The 22660-nt window shown below is 65.3% G+C and overlaps 1 protein-coding gene across 5 annotated transcripts in view; it reads left to right on the top strand.

Annotated features, from left to right (window-relative positions):
* The window catches only part of RPS6KA2 (ribosomal protein S6 kinase A2), a 251982-nt gene that overhangs the window by 169876 nt on the left and 59446 nt on the right, over positions 1-22660 (top strand). For all 5 annotated transcript variants that reach the window (XM_066248033.1, XM_066248036.1, XM_066248037.1 and 2 more), the window contains one exon: positions 4239-4320. In XM_066248033.1, coding sequence (XP_066104130.1) covers positions 4239-4320 — 82 coding nt within the window. The remainder of the gene's footprint in view (positions 1-4238; positions 4321-22660) is intronic.

The raw sequence follows: 22660 nt of genomic DNA, 5'->3' as shown, positions 1-22660 counted from the left end.
GGACAAGGGTGCTGGCCTGACAGACAGGACAGGGCTCCGGGAAGAAGAGGCGTTTTTCTGGAAATCTTCACTCAGACATTCCCTGAGCTCGGAGCCAGCGTCGGGCACCGGAGAGCAGGAGCCGAAATGTGTCTGTCCACTCAGGCCTGTGTGGTGAACGTTTTATAACAGCAGAAGTAACGACAAGAGGGGGAAAGCCGTGTGTTCTGATGTCCCCTGTTGTTTCATTCTTCATCTCTACGTAAATGTAGGTGTCCTAAGACAGGAGGCTGCTCCCTGCGGCCCGGACGGGCTAGGCGGGCGCGCTCGCTGTCTCTAGCCTGCAGGAGGCCCGGCGGGTGCGCTCGCTGTCTCTAGCCTGCAGGAGGCTCTCGTCAGACGCAGCTCGGAACAGCCAGGAGCTGGTGTGCGTCCGGCCCCCAGCGTCCCCGGGTCGTTTGTTACCCATCACCAGTCCCTCCCGTCCTTCCTCCGTCCATCTGTGATCGCAGATGCTGGAGACGCAGAAATGAACGAAACGTAGCCTCTGCCGCGGAGACCTTCACTCCGGTGCCCGCTCCTGGCCCCACTCCCTCCCCGGAGCCCTGTGAGTGACTTTGTCATCTCACCTTAGCTGCGTGGGTCCCCTGCTAACCGGCCTGCTAGTCCTCTGCTCTCCGCTGTGTAGCCGTAAGCTTGTGCCTGTCACCAAGCAACGCTAAGCCCCAGAGCAGGGGGTCCTGGTGCAGGGACACTGAGCCCGCAGCCCCGGGGCGTCCCCCGGGAGGGGACCACACACTCTCGTGGGCTCAGGTCTCGGAAGTCCACCCTGCAGAGCGTAGGGAGCCCGGAGACCCGTGCTGGACCAGGTTGCTGGGGTCGGTGGAGCCAGTTGTGGTCCCTGGTCACGTGTTGGGACCGTCGGGATTTCAGTGCAGCCGGGCAGAGGCGGCGGCAGTACAGGTGCAGGTGCTGAATTCGGAAAGTGGTGGAACACTCTAGAAAGGTGGGAGTCCGTCCAGTGCTGGGGCGTCCCTGCGGGGTGGAGTGGGGGCAGCAGCGTGGGCTGGCCCCTCCCCCCCGCCCTCGCCCCGCCACGGGTGACCACCAGCCGACCGGGAGGGAACGTGTTCTCTCGGTGCCCAGGGTGTGGGGTGCAGGTGCGGTTCCCACGCTCGGAGGGGCTCAAACCCAACCCCAAACTGCCCGTCTCCCCTGTCACTTCCCTGGTGACACTGTAAGAACGGATCTTGACGTGTCTTCCTCTGGGGGGAGGTTGTCACAGTGGGCGTGTGTGCTGAGGGACAGGCGGACCCGTGGACGGTCCAGAGCTGAGGGAGAGCGGAGCATCCTGCCCTGAGCCGGGAAGCGGGTCTTGTTGATGCCGGAGACGTGGAGGAGGCTCGGGGCGGTTCAGAATGACAGAGCACCTGTCCCCGCGGGCGGCGTCCTCACGGACCGTCTCCGCGGAGTCGCAGGCTGAACTGCTGAGACAGCAGTTCTAAAAATGACACGGGAGCCGCCAGCATGAAATATTCTGGCTCCAGCGACTATATTGGGTGCGATTGTCAGAGCTGCCCGGGAGCTTGGTTCCCGACATCAGGATGTGTTCCCACGTTCCCCGAGGGGGACAGAGAGGAGGAGAGAGGATCTCAGGACGCAGTCCACGTGCGTGAGGCCCCGTGGCCCAGGAAGCCCGTCTCGTCTCCACTGGCTGAGCGCGTTCGGAAGCTGACTTTACCGTATTCAGTACTTTCCTCTCCGCTGCTGCTGGTCTCCCACTGCAGGGCCCTCCGTTTGCCCCGGGGCCGGTCCCGCTGCAGGGCTGGCACCCAGGGGGGGGGGGCTGACAGCCATGGACAGAGTGGGTTCTCTTCCTGCGCTGTCCAAAAAAAAAGTAGAGCCCTTCCTTTTAAAACGAGAGGTAAAATAGCCTTTGCGTCAACCGTCTCATTGTTAAAGCCCGGAAGACGTACGATAGAGGAGAGAAGAGTTTTATGCGCAGCCCTCCGACATCTTTACGCTAAGTCTGCAGTGGGGGCTGCTTGTGTGATCCTGGTTTTCAGTTTAGGCCTAAGTGGAAGGTGGTTCTCACCCCCCTGTGAGTCCTTAAACCCTCATACATATACGTGTGTGAGTTCATGGCCACCCCTATAGCATTGCAAGGTCCACTGGGGGACAGGGGCCGTTCCCATCCAGACGCTGGGCCATCAGACACAAAACCTTCCTACGCTCTGCTCACTGTCCCTTCGGGGAGCTCTCGTTTTGAAAGAGGGGTTTCCTTGTCATCACCAGTTCTCTGATTATAAGAATGGCTCCTATTGGGACTAATAACTGGGTCTCCTTGGAACAGAAGGAGGGCATTCATCTGCCCCCTCCTGAGCCCATGGCAGGTTTGAGGAATGACACAAGGCGGCTTCTCCCCACCCTGAGCCAGTGGCCAGGCTGGTCCACCCACGGAGCCCTGCACAGCCATCCTCAGTCACCAGGGTGGGGAAGACGGCCTCTGGGATGTTTGCACCAGCTCGTCCGTGCTCCGGCCCAGAGGATGACACCTGCCTCTCACTGGGGTCACCGCCGCCTAACGCAGGGTGACACACAGCTGTCCCACTGCCACCCCCTTCCACGTGCAGCTTCTGCTCCTGTCCTCTGGGAGCTGATGCTCTGGTCCACGTCCCTGTCCCCTCAGGAGGACCGTTGGCCTGTGTGGGCCTTCCCCTGCCTTCTCGCACCCTCCCGCACCTGCCCAGAGAGGGGACAGGGCCACCCACACTTCCCTGCTGACCCCAGCTCCTCACCCCATGAGCTCTGAGATGACATCAGGCACCGCAGGAGGGCTGGAGGACTCAGGATACACGCGGGAAATGCACTGCGTGACGTGGCTTCCCACGACGCAGAAGGTCTCAAAGCAGAAGTTTCGCGCTCTCTCGCTGCACCGCCCTCTGACCGCCTTTCAGGAAGCACATCCCCAGCAGGAATCCCGGGCCGGGCCCGCTATCCGCTCTGTCCTCTGAGGAGGCCGGCGGTGGTGAGGGGCTGGAGCCTGCATCCAGTGGGCCTGGGCCGGGAGACTCGGGTCCGGACTCTCCACAGGAGGCTTGTTTATCCCGCCGACGAGAAGAACCCGGGACACACACTCGCCAGGTGTCTCCCAAAGATGAGTGTTCATCCCCAGGGACAGTGTCGTCCAAAACCCTGGAGCAGGGAAGCCCGTGTCTCACTGCCCACAGTTTCCCAGGGCCCTCACTCCTGGAGGCAGTCCTGCCCTCCTGACCCCTGCCTCCGTCTAGACAGGGGGAGGGTGGTTTCCATGGTGCTGGACAGTCCGGCCGGGGAGCAAGGGGCCTGGCGGGTGACAGCAGTCAGGAAGCACCGCCCGCCCTCGGCCGGTCCCCTCCCCGGTCCCTGTCCTCCTCGGTGGCCAGAAGCCAGGAGTGCAGTCCACTGCTGTTCTCTGTGGCGAGTGGAGCTGCAGCCCCTCCCACGAGCTCCACGGGAGCAGCCTCGTCCGCGGAGCCAGAGTCCCCATGCATCTGTCGTGGCCGGTCCTCCGGACACCATGGCTTCCTGTGGGAGGACGCTCGGAGAGGAGTGACCGCCCCCGTCCACGCTGCAGGGCATGCGGGCAGCACAAGCTGCCGGACACACAGCCTCACCTGCCTTGTTTTTACTGATTTTGTTAGACAGCTGCCGCCAAGACTCTGAGCTCAGCCTCTCCCAAAGGGTTCTCTTTCCTTTTCGTTTTTCCTCCATACGCCTGAAAAAAAATGCTTCAGAAAGTGTGAAATGTCTGCATGACGTGGATAACTTGTTTGCAAACCGGGACAGTTCCTGAGGACCACCCCTGGTCCGTGGCTGGTTCGCCTTCACGGTGGGGAATCCAAAGGGACATTGACAGTCGACCAGTCACACTCCCTTAAACCTTGAGAATGTTGTTTTTTGTTTTTGTTTTTTTTAAGGAGGGTGGAATTACTTCTTACATAAAATGTTTAACAGAAAGTTAACGGCACCAGGAACACAGGACGATGCTCCCTTCTACAGACACGTGGCAGCGTCGACACGCAGTGGTGTGAAGGACATGAAACGTTTCCCTGCAGCCTGGGTGTTGGTGGAAACTTGAGGTTCCCCAGCGTGCGTTCATATTACTGGGAATTCTGTAAACTCCCTTGGGTGCCCCTTTCCAGATCAAACAAGGGGCGCACGGAAGGTGAAGCCTTGGCCATTTCCGACGTCCTGTGTTCTCTCTCTCCCTCTCTAAGGTGTTCCTGGTCAGGAAGGTCAAGGGACCAGACGCCGGACAGCTCTACGCGATGAAAGTCCTGAAGAAAGCGACCTTGAAAGGTGAGCGTGCGGGGGGCTGGCCTCCCCTGGGCGTGCCGCGGTGGTCCACGCTCGGCGCTACGCTCGCTGGGCGCATCCTGCGCAGCACTGCCCGGTCCAGGGGATGCTTGTGACGGAAGACATCAGATACCTTGCTCCCTGATTGGTGACAAACAGTAAAAGCGTCTCCCCGAGCTTCACGTCCCCGGCAAACGCCGCCGGTCTTTGGAGAGGACATAATACCACCCCTCCGCGTATGTTCTGGTCTGCGCACACTTGGCACAGACAGTGGGCGGGGGAGGGAGGACAGCCGGTTGCCGCGGCCGCGTGTGGACGACAGACCGACCCGACCCGACCCGACCCGACCGGCCGGCCGGCCTTCGTCAGACGGCATCGCTCAGTTTTAAACAGAACGCGAGTCACACTCCTGTCTTCTTTCTCTCCGTGTCCCGGGGGCGGGGGTGTAGAAACACAGTCCCAACCCCGGCTCCCAGCCCTTGGACGATCTCCCTCCAGTGAAGTCAGAGCGCTGGACGTGGGTCAAAATAAAGCGGCTCACGGTCATCTGGCCAGCGATGGCCCCCAGCTGAGCATCTGCGGGCCCCGCTCTGACCCCCTCCCACTGACCCCTGGTGGGAGAGGGACCGTGCACTGCTTGGCACAGGACGGCCACACCTGTGCCACCACGTGCCCACCCCACCCCCATTCCCGGGGAGCAGAGCAGGCTGTGGGGTGAGAAGGGGAGGCGTGGCCCCTGGTTCCGCGGAGGAGGTGACAGGTGGCTTGGGTCACTCTGTGGACAGACAGGGCTGCAGCCTGGGGGGCGGAGGACCGGATGTGTGCAGCAGGGCCAGCTTGCCTGGGAGCCAGCGGGGTGGGGAGTCTCGCCCTCTGGGTGAGGGGGGACTCCTGCTAAGGGCAGGGGGCTCGTGTGAGGCCACAGGGGCCCCGAAACTCAGAGGTGTCAAAGCGACACTGAATTCCCAGGTCTTAGTGTCACAGTGTCCTCAGCAGGGATGTGGAGGGGGGGCAGAGACGCCATGCTCTGTGCTCCAGTCACGTGCTGTCCAGCGGTAAGTAGACGTGTCTTCTGTAACAACAGAGGACGAGTCACAGAGCAGGGGTACAGAGACCGAGCAGTCTTAGGACAGCACTCACAGGAGGAAGGCACTCCTCCACCGAGGACACGCAGGACGGACCGGGAGGGGCGGGGGGCCTGCAGGCTGGCGGGTGGTGACGGGAAGATGGGTCAGGATGGTGCGGTCAGCGTGGCCAGCGGTCACCACTCTGCCCAGACTGGAGGGAGGGGTCAGGACGGTGCAGTCAGCGTGGCCAGCGGTCACCACTCTGCCCAGCCTGGAGGAAGGGGTCGGGATGGTGTGGTCAGCGTGGCCAGCGGTCACCACGGCCAGCGGTCACCACTCTGCCCAGACTGGAGGAAGGGGTCACAATGGTGCTGTCAGTGTGGCCAGTGGTCACCACTCTGCCCAGACTGGAGAAAGGGGTCAGGACGGTGTGGTCAGCGTGGCCAGCAGTCACCACTCTGCCCAGACTGGAGGAAGGGGTCACGATGGTGCGGTCAGCGTGGCCAGCGGTCACCACTCTGCCCAGTGGCGGCTGCATCTCCCACATGTGTTTGGGAGGAAAAAGGAGCTAAAATGGGTTCCCTGGCACCACTTGACCTGCTGAAGCCCGATCTCTCAGGGGCCGAGCCTTGAATTTGACTTTTTTTTTTTAACTCGTCCCAGTAATTCTTTTGCCCGCAAAGCTGTGGGTCCTCTGACCTGGGCATTCTGCTTTAACGCAGATACCTGGGTTGTTAATCCAGAGCAGGGGTCCCCAGACTTTTTACACAGGGGGCCAGTTCACTGTCCCTCAGACCGTTGGAGGACCGGACTATAAAAAAAACTATGAACAAATCCCTATGCACACTGCACATATCTTATTTTAAAGTAAAAAAAAACAAAACGGGAACAAATACCATATTTAAAATAAAGAACAAGTAAATTTAAATCAACAAACTGACCAGTATTTCAATGGGAACTATGCTTCTCTCACTGACCACCAATGAAAGAGGTGCCCCTTCCGGAAGTGCGATGGGGGCGGATAAATGGCCTCAGGGGGCCACGTGCAGCCTGCGGGCCGTAGTTTGGGGACCCCAATCCAGAGTATCCATAGCAACGAGCTAAACCATGGGCTTTATAGTGAACGTCGTTTATTGCAGCTGTGATCACCTTCGTAAAACTGTCCATTGAACTTGGCCAAAACATGCCAAGATTCTAGTAATAACAATTTTTTTATAAAAGGCTTTTTTTGGTCATTTTTCTATACGCATTAAAACACGTGGGAAACAAAGCTGTGTGGACAGTATACAACAAACAGAGAAGGTTTCCACGTTCTATCTCTGAGTGTTAATCAGATCACCCTTCACTGAGCAGGAGTCCCCTAGAAAACGGAGTGACATCAGGCCTCTGGGAGGTCAGGGTCACGTGCACGTCTATGAGCCGCATGGCCACTCCCGCACGGGCTCAAAAGGTGAACCGCGGAGCCGTCTCACGAGTCGCCCGTTCACGCGTCGGCATGCGAACTAGACAAGTGACAACGTGCGGCCACCAGACACTTGGCACAAGGTGGCCATGGCCACACGGCCGATTCTCAACAGCCCAGAGAGCAAACAAACAAAAAACAGAGACAATATCCTTCCTCTAGTGAGTAAATAAAACGTGGCGTAGCCATACTGCAGAACATATTCAGCAACAAAGAAATGAAATACCGATTTGTGCTGCAACGTGGGTGCATCTTGCAGATAAGACATTAAGCGAGCCCTGGCCGGTTGGCTCAGCGGTAGAGCGTCGGCCTAGTGTGCGGAGGACCCGGGTTCGATTCCCGGCCAGGGCACATAGGAGAAGCGCCCATTTGCTTCTCCACCCCTCCGCTGCGCTTTCCTCTCTGTCTCTCTCTTCCCCTCCCGCAGCCAAGGCTCCAATGGAGCAAAGATGGCCTGGGCGCTGGGCATGGCTCTGTGGCCTCTGCCTCAGGCGCTAGAGTGGCTCTGGTCGCAATATGGCGACGCCCAGGATGGGCAGAGCATCGCCCCCTGGGGGGCAGAGCACCGCCCCTGGTGGGCGTGCCGGGTGGATCCCGGTCGGGCACATGCGGGAGTCTGTCTGACTGTCTCTCCCTGTTTCCAGCTTCAGAAAAATGAAAAAAAAAAAAAGACATTAAGCGAGAGAAGCCGGTCACAATCCCCCACCCTGGTCCTGCAGGGTGACGGTCCGGAAGACGCAGGTCCACAGACAGAGGAATCATAGGTGGGGGTGAGGGTGGGGGGTGCGGAGGGGAGGAAGGGAGCGACGATGATGGCCATGGGGTTCGAGCCAACGTTTCAACCCTGAAGACCCAGAACAGGCCCTGTGGCTGAGGAGACAAAGTCAACGGGACAGAATGTCGTGACCCTGAAGCTCCTGAGGAGCCCACAGGGCAGAGCCCCTGCAGTGAGGATGCGGGACTCGGGCGTCACGAGGACACGAGGACGTGCCTGAGGATGTGGGACTCGGGAGTCACGAGGACGTGTCTGAGGATGTGGGACTCGGGAGTCACGAGGGCGTGCCTGAGGGTGTGGGACTCGGGAGTCACGAGGACGTGCCTGAGGGTGTGGGACTCGGGAGTCACGAGGGCGTGCCTGAGGGTGTGGGACTCGGGAGTCACGAGGGCGTGCCTGAGGATGTGGGACTCGGGAGTGACGAGGACGTGCCTGAGGGTGCGGGACTCTGGAGTCACGAGGACGTGCCTGAGGGTGCGGGACTCGGGAGTCACGAGGGCGTGCCTGAGGGTGCGGGACTCGGGAGTCACGAGGACGGGCCTGAGGATGCGGGACTCGGGAGTCACGAGGACGGGCCTGAGGGTGCGGGACTCGGGAGTCACAAGGGCGTGCCTGAGGGTGCGGGACTCGGGAGTCACGAGGACGTGCCTGAGGGTGCGGGACTCGGGAGTCACGAGGGCGTGCCTGAGGATGCGGGACTCGGGAGTCACGAGGACACGAGGACGTGCCTGAGGGTGCGGGACTCGGGAGTAACGAGGACGTGCCTGAGGATGCGGGACTCGGGAGTCACAAGGACGTGCCTGAGGGTGCGGGACTCGGGAGTCACGAGGACGTGCCTGAGGGTGCGGGACTCGGGAGTCACGAGGACACGAGGACGTGCCTGAGGGTGCGGGACTCGGGAGTAACGAGGACGTGCCTGAGGGTGCGGGACTCGGGAGTCACAAGGGCGTGCCTGAGGGTGCGGGACTCGGGAGTCACGAGGACGTGCCTGAGGGTGCGGGACTCGGGAGTCACGAGGACACGAGGACGTGCCTGAGGGTGCGGGACTCCGGAGTCACGAGGACGTGCCTGAGGGTGCGGGACTCCGGAGTCACGAGGGCGTGCCTGAGGGTGCGGGACTCGGGAGTCACGAGGACGTGCCTGAGGGTGCGGGACTCGGGAGTCACGAGGACACGAGGACGTGCCTGAGGGTGCGGGACTCGGGAGTCACGAGGGCGTGCCTGAGGGTGCGGGACTCGGGAGTCACGAGGACGTGCCTGAGGGTGTGGGACTCGGGAGTCACGAGGACGTGCCTGAGGGTGCGGGACTCGGGAGTCACGAGGACACGAGGACGTGCCTGAGGGTGCGGGACTCGGGAGTCACGAGGACGTGCCTGAGAGTGCGGGACTCCGGAGTCACGAGGGCGTGCCTGAGGGTGCGGGACTCGGGAGTCACGAGGGCGTGCCTGAGGGTGCGGGACTCGGGAGTCACGAGGACGGGCCTGAGGATGCGGGACTCGGGAGTCACGAGGACGGGCCTGAGGGTGCGGGACTCGGGAGTCACGAGGGCGTGCCTGAGGGTGCGGGACTCGGGAGTCACGAGGACGTGCCTGAGGGTGTGGGACTCGGGAGTCACGAGGACACGAGGACGTGCCTGAGGGTGCGGGACTCCGGAGTCACGAGGACGTGCCTGAGGGTGCGGGACTCCGGAGTCACGAGGGCGTGCCTGAGGGTGCGGGACTCGGGAGTCACGAGGACGGGCCTGAGGGTGCGGGACTCGGGAGTCACGAGGGCGTGCCTGAGGGTGCGGGACTCGGGAGTCACGAGGACGCGCCTGAGGGTGTGTGACTCGGGAGTCACGAGGACACGAGGACGTGCCTGAGGGTGCGGGACTCCGGAGTCACGAGGACGTGCCTGAGGGTGCGGGACTCCGGAGTCACGAGGGCGTGCCTGAGGGTGCGGGACTCGGGAGTCACGAGGACGTGCCTGAGGGTGCGGGACTCGGGAGTCACGAGGACACGAGGACGTGCCTGAGGGTGCGGGACTCGGGAGTCACGAGGACACGAGGACGTGCCTGAGGGTGCGGGACTCGGGAGTCACGAGGACGTGCCTGAGGGTGCGGGACTCGGGAGTCACGAGGACGTGCCTGAGGGTGCGGGACTCGGGAGTCACGAGGGCGTGCCTGAGGGTGCGGGACTCGGGAGTCACGAGGACGTGCCTGAGGATGCGGGACTCGGGAGTCACGAGGACGTGCCTGAGGGTGCGGGACTCGGGAGTCACGAGGACGGGCCTGAGGGTGCGGGACTCGGGAGTCACGAGGACACGAGGACGTGCCTGAGGGTGCGGGACTCCGGAGTCACGAGGACGTGCCTGAGGGTGCGGGACTCCGGAGTCACGAGGGCGTGCCTGAGGGTGCGGGACTCGGGAGTCACGAGGACGTGCCTGAGGGTGCGGGACTCGGGAGTCACGAGGACACGAGGACGTGCCTGAGGGTGCGGGACTCGGGAGTCACGAGGGCGTGCCTGAGGATGCGGGGCTCCGGAGTCACGAGGACGTGCCTGAGGATGCGGGACTCGGGAGTCACGAGGACGTGCCTGAGGGTGCGGGACTCGGGAGTCACGAGGGCGTGCCTGAGGGTGCGGGACTCGGGAGTCACGAGGACGGGGCCTGAGGGTGCGGGACTCGGGAGTCACGAGGACGTGCCTGAGGATGCGGGACTCCGGAGTCACGAGGACGTGCCTGAGGGTGCGGGACTCGGGAGTCACGAGGACGGGCCTGAGGATGCGGGACTCCGGAGTCACGAGGACGGGCCTGAGGATGCGGGACTCGGGAGTCACGAGGACGTGCCTGAGGATGCGGGACTCCGGAGTCACGAGGACGTGCCTGAGGATGCGGGACTCCGGAGTCACGAGGACGTGCCTGAGGATGCGGGACTCCGGAGTCACGAGGACGTGCCTGAGGGTGCGGGACTCGGGAGTCACGAGGACACGAGGGCGTGCCTGAGGGTGCGGGACTCGGGAGTCACGAGGACACGAGGACGTGCCTGAGGATGCGGGACTCCGGAGTCACGAGGACACGAGGACGTTCCTGAGGATGCGGGACTCCGGAGTCACGAGGACGTGCCTGAGGATGCGGGACTCCGGAGTCACGAGGACGTGCCTGAGGGTGCGGGACTCGGGAGTCACGAGGACACGAGGGCGTGCCTGAGGGTGCGGGACTCGGGAGTCACGAGGACGGGCCTGAGGATGCGGGACTCGGGAGTCACGAGGACACGAGGACGTGCCTGAGGGTGTGGGACTCGGGAGTCACGAGGACGTGCCTGAGGGTGCGGGACTCCGGAGTCACGAGGGCGTGCCTGAGGGTGTGGGACTCGGGAGTCACGAGGACGTGCCTGAGGGTGCGGGACTCGGGAGTCACGAGGGCGTGCCTGAGGGTGCGGGACTCGGGAGTCACGAGGACGTGCCTGAGGATGCGGGACTCCGGAGTCACGAGGACACGAGGACGTGCCTGAGGATGTGGGACTCGGGAGTCACGAGGACGGGCCTGAGGATGCGGGACTCCGGAGTCACGAGGACACGAGGACGTGCCTGAGGGTGCGGGACTCGGGAGTCACGAGGACGTGCCTGAGGGTGCGGGACTCGGGAGTCACGAGGACGTGCCTGAGGGTGCGGGACTCCGGAGTCACGAGGACGTGCCTGAGGGTGCGGGACTCCGGAGTCACGAGGGCGTGCCTGAGGGTGCGGGACTCGGGAGTCACGAGGACGTTCCTGAGGGTGCGGGACTCGGGAGTCACGAGGACGTGCCTGAGGGTGCGGGACTCCGGAGTCACGAGGGCGTGCCTGAGGGTGCGGGACTCCGGAGTCACGAGGACACGAGGACGTGCCTGAGGATGTGGGACTCGGGAGTCACGAGGACGGGCCTGAGGATGCGGGACTCCGGAGTCACGAGGACACGAGGACGTGCCTGAGGGTGCGGGACTCGGGAGTCACGAGGACGTGCCTGAGGGTGCGGGACTCGGGAGTCACGAGGACGTGCCTGAGGGTGCGGGACTCCGGAGTCACGAGGACGTGCCTGAGGGTGCGGGACTCCGGAGTCACGAGGGCGTGCCTGAGGGTGCGGGACTCGGGAGTCACGAGGACGTTCCTGAGGGTGCGGGACTCGGGAGTCACGAGGACGTGCCTGAGGGTGCGGGACTCGGGAGTCACGAGGACACGAGGACGTGCCTGAGGGTGCGGGACTCGGGAGTCACGAGGACACGAGGACGTGCCTGAGGGTGCGGGACTCGGGAGTCACGAGGGCGTGCCTGAGGATGCGGGGCTCCGGAGTCACGAGGACGTGCCTGAGGATGCGGGACTCGGGAGTCACGAGGATGTGCCTGAGGGTGCGGGACTCGGGAGTCACGAGGGCGTGCCTGAGGGTGCGGGACTCGGGAGTCACGAGGACGGGGCCTGAGGGTGCGGGACTCGGGAGTCACGAGGACACGAGGACGTGCCTGAGGGTGCGGGACTCGGGAGTCACGAGGACGTGCCTGAGGATGCGGGACTCCGGAGTCACGAGGACGTGCCTGAGGGTGCGGGACTCGGGAGTCACGAGGACGTGCCTGAGGGTGCGGGACTCGGGAGTCACGAGGGCGTGCCTGAGGGTGCGGGACTCGGGAGTCACGAGGGCGTGCCTGAGGGTGCGGGACTCGGGAGTCACGAGGACACGAGGGCGTGCCTGAGGGTGTGGGACTCGGGAGTCACGAGGACGTGCCTGAGGGTGCGGGACTCCGGAGTCACGAGGGCGTGCCTGAGGGTGTGGGACTCGGGAGTCACGAGGACGTGCCTGAGGGTGCGGGGACTCGGGAGTCACGAGGACGGGCCTGAGGATGCGGGACTCGGGAGTCACGAGGACACGAGGACGTGCCTGAGGGTGTGGGACTCGGGAGTCACGAGGACGTGCCTGAGGGTGCGGGACTCCGGAGTCACGAGGGGCGTGCCTGAGGGTGTGGGACTCGGGAGTCACGAGGACGTGCCTGAGGGTGCGGGACTCGGGAGTCACGAGGGCGTGCCTGAGGGTGCGGGACTCGGGAGTCACGAGGGCGTGCCTGAGGGTGCGGGACTCGGGAGTCACGAGGACGGGCCTGAGGATGCGGGACTCGGGAGTCACGAGGACGGGCCTGAGGGTGCGGGACTCGGGAGTCACAAGGGCGTGCCTGAGGGTGCGGGACTCGGGAGTCACGAGGACGTGCCTGAGGGTGTGGGACTCGGGAGTCACGAGGACACGAGGACGTGCCTGAGGGTGTGGGACTCCGGAGTCACGAGGACGTGCCTGAGGGTGCGGACTCCGGAGTCACGAGGGCGTGCCTGAGGGTGCGGGACTCGGGAGTCACGAGGACGTGCCTGAGGGTGCGGGACTCGGGAGTCACGAGGACACGAGGACGTGCCTGAGGGTGCGGGACTCGGGAGTCACGAGGGCGTGCCTGAGGATGCGGGGGCTCCGGAGTCACGAGGACGTGCCTGAGGATGCGGGACTCGGGAGTCACGAGGACGTGCCTGAGGGTGCGGGACTCGGGAGTCACGAGGGCGTGCCTGAGGGTGCGGGACTCGGGAGTCACGAGGACGTGCCTGAGGGTGCGGGACTCGGGAGTCACGAGGACGTGCCTGAGATGCGGGACTCCGGAGTCACGAGGACGGGCCTGAGGATGCGGGACTCGGGAGTCACGAGGACGGGCCTGAGGATGCGGGACTTCCGGAGTCACGAGGACGGGCCTGAGGATGCGGGACTCGGGAGTCACGAGGACGTGCCTGAGGATGCGGGACTCCGGAGTCACGAGGACGTGCCTGAGGATGCGGGACTCCGGAGTCACGAGGACGTGCCTGAGGATGCGGGACTCGGGAGTCACGAGGACACGAGGGCGTGCCTGAGGGTGCGGGACTCGGGAGTCACGAGGACACGAGGACGTGCCTGAGGATGCGGGACTCCGGAGTCACGAGGACACGAGGACGTTCCTGAGGATGCGGGACTCCGGAGTCACGAGGACGTGCCTGAGGATGCGGGACTCCGGAGTCACGAGGACGTGCCTGAGGGTGCGGGACTCGGGAGTCACGAGGACACGAGGGCGTGCCTGAGGGTGCGGGACTCGGGAGTCACGAGGACGGGCCTGAGGATGCGGGACTCGGGAGTCACGAGGACACGAGGACGTGCCTGAGGGTGTGGGACTCGGGAGTCACGAGGACGTGCCTGAGGGTGCGGGACTCCGGAGTCACGAGGGCGTGCCTGAGGGTGTGGGACTCGGGAGTCACGAGGACACGAGGGCGTGCCTGAGGGTGCGGGACTCGGGAGTCACGAGGACACGAGGACGTGCCTGAGGATGCGGGACTCCGGAGTCACGAGGACACGAGGACGTTCCTGAGGATGCGGGACTCCGGAGTCACGAGGACGTGCCTGAGGGTGCGGGACTCCGGAGTCACGAGGGCGTGCCTGAGGGTGTGGGACTCGGGAGTCACGAGGACACGAGGGCGTGCCTGAGGGTGCGGGACTCGGGAGTCACGAGGACACGAGGACGTGCCTGAGGATGCGGGACTCCGGAGTCACGAGGACACGAGGACGTTCCTGAGGATGCGGGACTCCGGAGTCACGAGGACGTGCCTGAGGATGCGGGACTCCGGAGTCACGAGGACGTGCCTGAGGGTGCGGGACTCGGGAGTCACGAGGACACGAGGGCGTGCCTGAGGGTGCGGGACTCGGGAGTCACGAGGACGGGCCTGAGGATGCGGGACTCGGGAGTCACGAGGACACGAGGACGTGCCTGAGGGTGTGGGACTCGGGAGTCACGAGGACGTGCCTGAGGGTGCGGGACTCCGGAGTCACGAGGGCGTGCCTGAGGGTGTGGGACTCGGGAGTCACGAGGACGTGCCTGAGGGTGCGGGACTCGGGAGTCACGAGGGCGTGCCTGAGGGTGCGGGACTCGGGAGTCACGAGGACGTGCCTGAGGATGCGGGACTCCGGAGTCACGAGGACACGAGGACGTGCCTGAGGATGTGGGACTCGGGAGTCACGAGGACGGGCCTGAGGATGCGGGACTCCGGAGTCACGAGGAAACGAGGACGTGCCTGAGGGTGCGGGACTCGGGAGTCACGAGGACGTGCCTGAGGGTGCGGGACTCGGGAGTCACGAGGACGTGCCTGAGGGTGCGGGACTCCGGAGTCACGAGGACGTGCCTGAGGGTGCGGGACTCGGGAGTCACGAGGACGTGCCTGAGGGTGCGGGACTCCGGAGTCACGAGGACGTGCCTGAGGGTGCGGGACTCCGGAGTCACGAGGGCGTGCCTGAGGGTGCGGGACTCGGGAGTCACGAGGGCGTGCCTGAGGGTGTGGGACTCGGGAGTCACGAGGACGTTCCTGAGGGTGCGGGACTCGGGAGTCACGAGGACGTGCCTGAGGGTGCGGGACTCGGGAGTCACGAGGACACGAGGACGTGCCTGAGGGTGCGGGACTCGGGAGTCACGAGGACACGAGGACGTGCCTGAGGGTGCGGGACTCGGGAGTCACGAGGGCGTGCCTGAGGATGCGGGGCTCCGGAGTCACGAGGACGTGCCTGAGGATGCGGGACTCGGGAGTCACGAGGATGTGCCTGAGGGTGCGGGACTCGGGAGTCACGAGGGCGTGCCTGAGGGTGCGGGACTCGGGAGTCACGAGGACGGGCCTGAGGGTGCGGGACTCGGGAGTCACGAGGACACGAGGACGTGCCTGAGGGTGCGGGACTCGGGAGTCACGAGGACGTGCCTGAGGATGCGGGACTCCGGAGTCACGAGGACGTGCCTGAGGGTGCGGGACTCGGGAGTCACGAGGACGTGCCTGAGGGTGCGGGACTCGGGAGTCACGAGGGCGTGCCTGAGGGTGCGGGACTCGGGAGTCACGAGGGCGTGCCTGAGGGTGCGGGACTCGGGAGTCACGAGGACACGAGGGCGTGCCTGAGGGTGTGGGACTCGGGAGTCACGAGGACGTGCCTGAGGGTGCGGGACTCCGGAGTCACGAGGGCGTGCCTGAGGGTGTGGGACTCGGGAGTCACGAGGACGTGCCTGAGGGTGCGGGACTCGGGAGTCACGAGGACGGGCCTGAGGATGCGGGACTCGGGAGTCACGAGGACACGAGGACGTGCCTGAGGGTGTGGGACTCGGGAGTCACGAGGACGTGCCTGAGGGTGCGGGACTCCGGAGTCACGAGGGCGTGCCTGAGGGTGTGGGACTCGGGAGTCACGAGGACGTGCCTGAGGGTGCGGGACTCGGGAGTCACGAGGGCGTGCCTGAGGGTGCGGGACTCGGGAGTCACGAGGGCGTGCCTGAGGGTGCGGGACTCGGGAGTCACGAGGACGGGCCTGAGGATGCGGGACTCGGGAGTCACAAGGACGGGCCTGAGGGTGCGGGACTCGGGAGTCACAAGGGCGTGCCTGAGGGTGCGGGACTCGGGAGTCACGAGGACGTGCCTGAGGGTGTGGGACTCGGGAGTCACGAGGACACGAGGACGTGCCTGAGGGTGTGGGACTCCGGAGTCACGAGGACGTGCCTGAGGGTGCGGGACTCCGGAGTCACGAGGGCGTGCCTGAGGGTGCGGGACTCGGGAGTCACGAGGACGTGCCTGAGGGTGCGGGACTCGGGAGTCACGAGGACACGAGGACGTGCCTGAGGGTGCGGGACTCGGGAGTCACGAGGGCGTGCCTGAGGATGCGGGGCTCCGGAGTCACGAGGACGTGCCTGAGGATGCGGGACTCGGGAGTCACGAGGACGTGCCAGAGGGTGCGGGACTCGGGAGTCACGAGGGCGTGCCTGAGGGTGCGGGACTCGGGAGTCACGAGGACGTGCCTGAGGGTGCGGGACTCGGGAGTCACGAGGACGTGCCTGAGGATGCGGGACTCCGGAGTCACGAGGACGTGCCTGAGGGTGCGGGACTCGGGAGTCACGAGGACGGGCCTGAGGATGCGGGACTCCGGAGTCACGAGGATGGGCCTGAGGATGCGGGACTCGGGAGTCACGAGGACGTGCCTGAGGATGCGGGACTCCGGAGTCACGAGGACGTGCCTGAGGATGCGGGACTCCGGAGTCACGAGGACGTGCCTGAGGATCCCCGGAGACACGGGACGGCGAGGTGCGGACTAGGGACACGAGAGGCGTGCCTGAGGGTGCGGGACTCGGGAGTCACGAGGACACGAGGACGTGGCTGAGGATGCGGGACTCCGGAGTCACGAGGACACGAGGACGTTCCTGAGGATGCGGGACTCGGGAGTCACGAGGACGTGCCTGAGGGTGCGGGACTCGGGAGTCACGAGGACGTGCCTGAGGGTGCGGGACTCCGGAGTCACGAGGACGTGCCTGAGGATGCGGGACTCGGGAGTCACGAGGACGTGCCTGAGGGTGCGGGACTCCGGAGTCACGAGGACGTGCCTGAGGGTGCGGGACTCCGGAGTCACGAGGGCGTGCCTGAGGTTGCGGGACTCGGGAGTCACGAGGACGTGCCTGAGGGTGCGGGACTCGGGAGTCACGAGGACACGAGGACGTGCCTGAGGGTGCGGGACTCGGGAGTCACGAGGGCGTGCCTGAGGATGCGGGGCTCCGGAGTCACGAGGACGTGCCTGAGGATGCGGGACTCGGGAGTCAAGAGGACGTGCCTGAGGGTGCGGGACTCGGGAGTCACGAGGGCGTGCCTGAGGGTGCGGGACTCGGGAGTCACGAGGACGTTCCTGAGGGTGCGGGACTCGGGAGTCACGAGGACACGAGGACGTGCCTGAGGGTGCGGGACTCGGGAGTCACGAGGGCGTGCCTGAGGATGCGGGGCTCCGGAGTCACGAGGACGTGCCTGAGGATGCGGGACTCGGGAGTCACGAGGACGTGCCTGAGGGTGCGGGACTCGGGAGTCACGAGGGCGTGCCTGAGGGTGCGGGACTCGGGAGTCACGAGGACGTGCCTGAGGGTGCGGGACTCGGGAGTCACGAGGACACGAGGACGGGCCTGAGGATGCGGGACTCCGGAGTCACGAGGACACGAGGACGTGCCTGAGGGTGCGGGACTCCGGAGTCACGAGGACGGGCCTGAGGATGCGGGACTCGGGAGTCACGAGGACGTGCCTGAGGATGCGGGACTCGGGAGTCACGAGGACGTGCCTGAGGATGCGGGACTCGGGAGTCACGAGGACGGGCCTGAGGATGCGGGACTCCGGAGTCACGAGGACACGAGGACGTGCCTGAGGGTGCGGGACTCCGGAGTCACGAGGACGTGCCTGAGGATGCGGGACTCGGGAGTCACGAGGACGTGCCTGAGGATGCGGGACTCGGGAGTCACGAGGACGTGCCTGAGGGTGCGGGACTCCGGAGTCACGAGGACGTGCCTGAGGATGTGGGACTCGGGAGTCACGAGGGCGTGCCTGAGGGTGCGGGACTCCGGAGTCACGAGGACACGAGGACGTGCCTGAGGGTGCGGGACTCGGGAGTCACGAGGGCGTGCCTGAGGGTGCGGGACTCGGGAGTCACGAGGACGTGCCTGAGGATGCGGGACTCCGGAGTCACGAGGACACGAGGACGTGCCTGAGGATGGGGGACTCGGGAGTCACGAGGACGTGCCTGAGGGTGCGGGACTCGGGAGTCACGAGGACGTGCCTGAGGGTGCGGGACTCCGGAGTCACGAGGACGTGCCTGAGGGTGCGGGACTCCGGAGTCACGAGGACGTGCCTGAGGGTGCGGGACTCCGGAGTCACGAGGACGTGCCTGAGGGTGCGGGACTCGGGAGTCACGAGGACGTGCCTGAGGGTGCGGGACTCCGGAGTCACGAGGACGTGCCTGAGGGTGCGGGGCTCCGGAGTCACGAGGACGTGCCTGAGGGTGCGGGACTCGGGAGTCACGAGGACGTGCCTGAGGGTGCGGGACTCGGGAGTCACGAGGGCGTGCCTGAGGGTGCGGGACTCGGGAGTCACGAGGACGGGCCTGAGGATGCGGGACTCGGGAGTCACGAGGACGGGCCTGAGGGTGCGGGACTCGGGAGTCACGAGGACGGGCCTGAGGGTGCGGGACTCGGGAGTCACGAGGACGTGCCTGAGGGTGCGGGACTCGGGAGTCACGAGGGCGTGCCTGAGGGTGCGGGACTCGGGAGTCACGAGGACGGGCCTGAGGGTGCGGGACTCGGGAGTCACGAGGACACGAGGACGTGCCTGAGGGTGCGGGACTCGGGAGTCACGAGGACACGAGGACGTGCCTGAGGGTGCGGGACTCGGGAGTCACGAGGACACGAGGACGTTCCTGAGGGTGCGGGACTCCGGAGTCACGAGGACGTGCCTGAGGGTGCGGGACTCCGGAGTCACGAGGACGTGCCTGAGGGTGCGGGACTCCGGAGTCACGAGGACGTGCCTGAGGGTGCGGGACTCCGGAGTCACGAGGACACGAGGACGTTCCTGAGGATGTGGGACTCCGGAGTCACGAGGACGTTCCTGAGGATGTGGGACTCCGGAGTCACGAGGACGTTCCTGAGGATGTGGGACTCGGGAGTCACAAGGACGTGCCTGAGGGTGTGGGACTCCGGGGTCACGAGGACACGAGGACGTGCCTGAGGGTGCGGGACTCCGGAGTCACAAGGACGTGCCTGAGGGTGTGGGACTCCGGGGTCACGAGGACACGAGGACGTGCCTGAGGATGTGGGACTCGGGAGTCACGAGGACACGAGGACGTGCCTGAGGATGCGGGACTCCGGAGTCACGAGGACATGAGGTCGTGCCTGAGGGTGCGGGACTCCGGAGTCACGAGGACACGAGGACGTTCCTGAGGATGCGGGACTCCGGAGTCACGAGGACGTTCCTGAGGATGCGGGACTCGGGAGTCACGAGGATGTGCCTGAGGATGCGGGACTCGGGAGTCACGAGGACGTGCCTGAGGGTGCGGGACTCGGGAGTCACGAGGACGTGCCTGAGGGTGCGGGACTCCGGAGTCACGAGGACGTGCCTGAGGGTGCGGGACTCCGGAGTCACGAGGACGTGCCTGAGGGTGCGGGACTCGGGAGTCACGAGGACGTGCCTGAGGGTGCGGGGCTCCGGAGTCACGAGGACGTGCCTGAGGGTGCGGGACTCGGGAGTCACGAGGACGTGCCTGAGGGTGCGGGACTCGGGAGTCACGAGGGCGTGCCTGAGGATGCGGGACTCGGGAGTCACGAGGACGTGCCTGAGGGTGTGGGACTCGGGAGTCACGAGGGCGTGCCTGAGGGTGCGGGACTCCGGAGTCACGAGGACGTGCCTGAGGGTGCGGGACTCGGGAGTCACGAGGACACGAGGACGTGCCTGAGCCGGCGGAGACAGGGTTTCAGAAAGTCCTCCAGTCCTGCTGTGTCGTGTCCAGCAGGGTGAGCTGATCGGCCTCCCCACCTCTGTCGCAGCGGCACGGCCATGATGGCTGAGGGCCGGGTGAGGTCGCCACCACACCGGGAGGTGCAGCTCGCTGTGCAGAGCAGAGCAAACCCCAGAGCTGCCCAGCCCCCACCCCCATGCGGCGGGCCAGCCGCAGGATGGGGCTGATTGGAAATGCAGAAAAGAAATAAAAATTATTTTATGCCCAAGTCCTACAGATGGTTATCAAATCACAAAACAGCGTGGAATGTTTTTCTTTTTACGTCCACGGTAGCAAGCCTGCTCGATTCCAGACTGACCCGTCGAACGCGGGAGAGTCGCATCCCGGGCCGTTGGTTGGCTCCTGAGTGCGCCGGGCTGGAGCTGCGGGACGGGACCGTGTGGCCCGCGTCACTCCACAGTCTCCACGGCTCGCTGACCAGCAGCACAGGAGGGTGAAGGGACCACCTCTCCGGCCGTCTGCTCTATGCTCCTGGGTCTGAGGGCTCAACGCTGAAGAACCCTGAGCTGTCCGGAGGCAGCTTGCACGGGCTCAGCCTCAGAAAACAGGAGGCTCCTCTTGGTGTTTGTTTCTTCCGTGCCGATCCGATCGCACAGCCTGGGTTCCAGCCCTTTCTCTGCACCCATGGATCTGGCCCGGGGGTTACCGAGGCCACGAAGAGAGGGCAGCGGGTTGGTCAGCATGGGCGCTCGGCCCAGCAGACGGGCCTGGAGCTGCCCGCGCTCCCCTCTGGAGACCTGGTCTCACGCGTGTTGTCCCGTGTCTGAGGGGCCGGAGCTGCCCGCGCTCCCCTCTGGAGACCTGGTCTCACGCGTGTTGTCCTGTGTCTGAAGGGCCGGAGCTGCCCGCGCTCCCCTCTGGAGACCTGGTCTCACGCGTGTTGTCCCGTGTCTGAAGGGCCGGAGCTGCCCGCGCTCCCCTCTGGAGAGCTGGTCTCACGCGTGTTGTCCCGTGTCTGAAGGCCTGGAGCTGCCCGCGCTGCCCGCGCTCCCCTCTGGAGACCTGGTCTCACGCGTGTTGTCCCATGTCTGAAGGCCTGGAGCTGCCCGCGCTCCCCTCTGGAGAGCTGGTCTCACGCGTGTTGTCCCGTGTCTGAAGGGCCGGAGCTGCCCGCGCTCCCCTCTGGAGACCTGGTCTCACGCGTGTTGTCCCGTGTCTGAAGGGCCGGAGCTGCCCGCGCTCCCCTCTGGAGACCTGGTCTCACGCGTGTTGTCCTGTGTCTGAAGGGCCGGAGCTGCCCGCGCTCCCCTCTGGAGACCTGGTCTCACGCGTGTTGTCCCGTGTCTGAGGGGCCGGAGCTGCCCGCGCTCCCCTCTGGAGAGCTGGTCTCACGCGTGTTGTCCCGTGTCTGAAGGGCCGGAGCTGCCCTCGCTCCCCTCTGGAGACCTGGTCTCACGCGTGTTGTCCTGTGTCTGAAGGGCTGGAGCTGCCCGCGCTCCCCTCTGGAGACCTGGTCTCACGCGTGTTGTCCCGTGTCTGAAGGCCTGGAGCTGCCCGCGCTCCCCTCTGGAGACCTGGTCTCACGCGTGTTGTCCCGTGTCTGAAGGGCCGGAGCTGCCCGCGCTCCCCTCTGGAGAGCTGGTCTCACGCGTGTTGTCCCGTGTCTGAAGGGCCGGAGCTGCCCTCGCTCCCCTCTGGAGACCTGGTCTCACGCGTGTTGTCCCATGTTTGAAGGCCTGGAGCTGCCCGCGCTCCCCTCTGGAGAGCTGGTCTCACGCGTGTTGTCCCGTGTCTGAAGGGCCGGAGCTGCCCGCGCTCCCCTCTGGAGACCTGGTCTCACGCGTGTTGTCCCGTGTCTGAAGGGCTGGAGCTGCCCGCGCTCCCCTCTGGAGACCTGGTCTCACGCGTGTTGTCCCGTGTCTGAGGGGCCGGAGCTGCCCGCGCTCCCCTCTGGAGACCTGGTCTCACGCGTGTTGTCCCGTGTCTGAGGGGCCGGAGCTGCCCGCGCTCCCCTCTGGAGACCTGGTCTCACGCGTGTTGTCCCGTGTCTGAGGGCCTGGAGCTGCCCGCGCTCCCCTCTGGAGACCTGGTCTCAGCGTGTTGTCCCGTGTCTGAAGGGCCGGAGCTGCCCGCGCTCCCCTCTGGAGACCTGGTCTCACGCGTGTTGTCCCGTGTCTGAAGGCCTGGAGCTGCCCGCGCTCCCCTCTGGAGACCTGGTCTCACGCGTGTTGTCCCGTGTCTGAAGGGCCGGAGCTGCCCGCGCTCCCCTCTGGAGAGCTGGTCTCACGCGTGTTGTCCCGTGTCTGAAGGGCCGGAGCTGCCCTCGCTCCCCTCTGGAGACCTGGTCTCACGCGTGTTGTCCCATGTCTGAAGGCCTGGAGCTGCCCGCGCTCCCCTCTGGAGAGCTGGTCTCACGCGTGTTGTCCCGTGTCTGAAGGGCCGGAGCTGCCCGCGCTCCCCTCTGGAGACCTGGTCTCACGCGTGTTGTCCCGTGTCTGAAGGGCTGGAGCTGCCCGCGCTCCCCTCTGGAGACCTGGTCTCACGCGTGTTGTCCCATGTCTGAGGGGCCGGAGCTGCCCGCGCTCCCCTCTGGAGACCTGGTCTCACGCGTGTTGTCCCGTGTCTGAGGGGCCGGAGCTGCCCGCGCTCCCCTCTGGAGACCTGGTCTCACGCGTGTTGTCCCGTGTCTGAGGGCCTGGAGCTGCCCGCGCTCCCCTCTGGAGACCTGGTCTCACGCGTGTTGTCCCGTGTCTGAAGGCCT

This window comes from Saccopteryx bilineata, chromosome 12 (assembly GCF_036850765.1).
Source record: "Saccopteryx bilineata isolate mSacBil1 chromosome 12, mSacBil1_pri_phased_curated, whole genome shotgun sequence".
Taxonomy (NCBI): Eukaryota; Metazoa; Chordata; class Mammalia; order Chiroptera; family Emballonuridae; genus Saccopteryx; species Saccopteryx bilineata.
The sequence above is the reverse complement of the archived record's forward strand: the minus strand, read 5'-3'. Positions and strand labels throughout refer to the sequence as shown.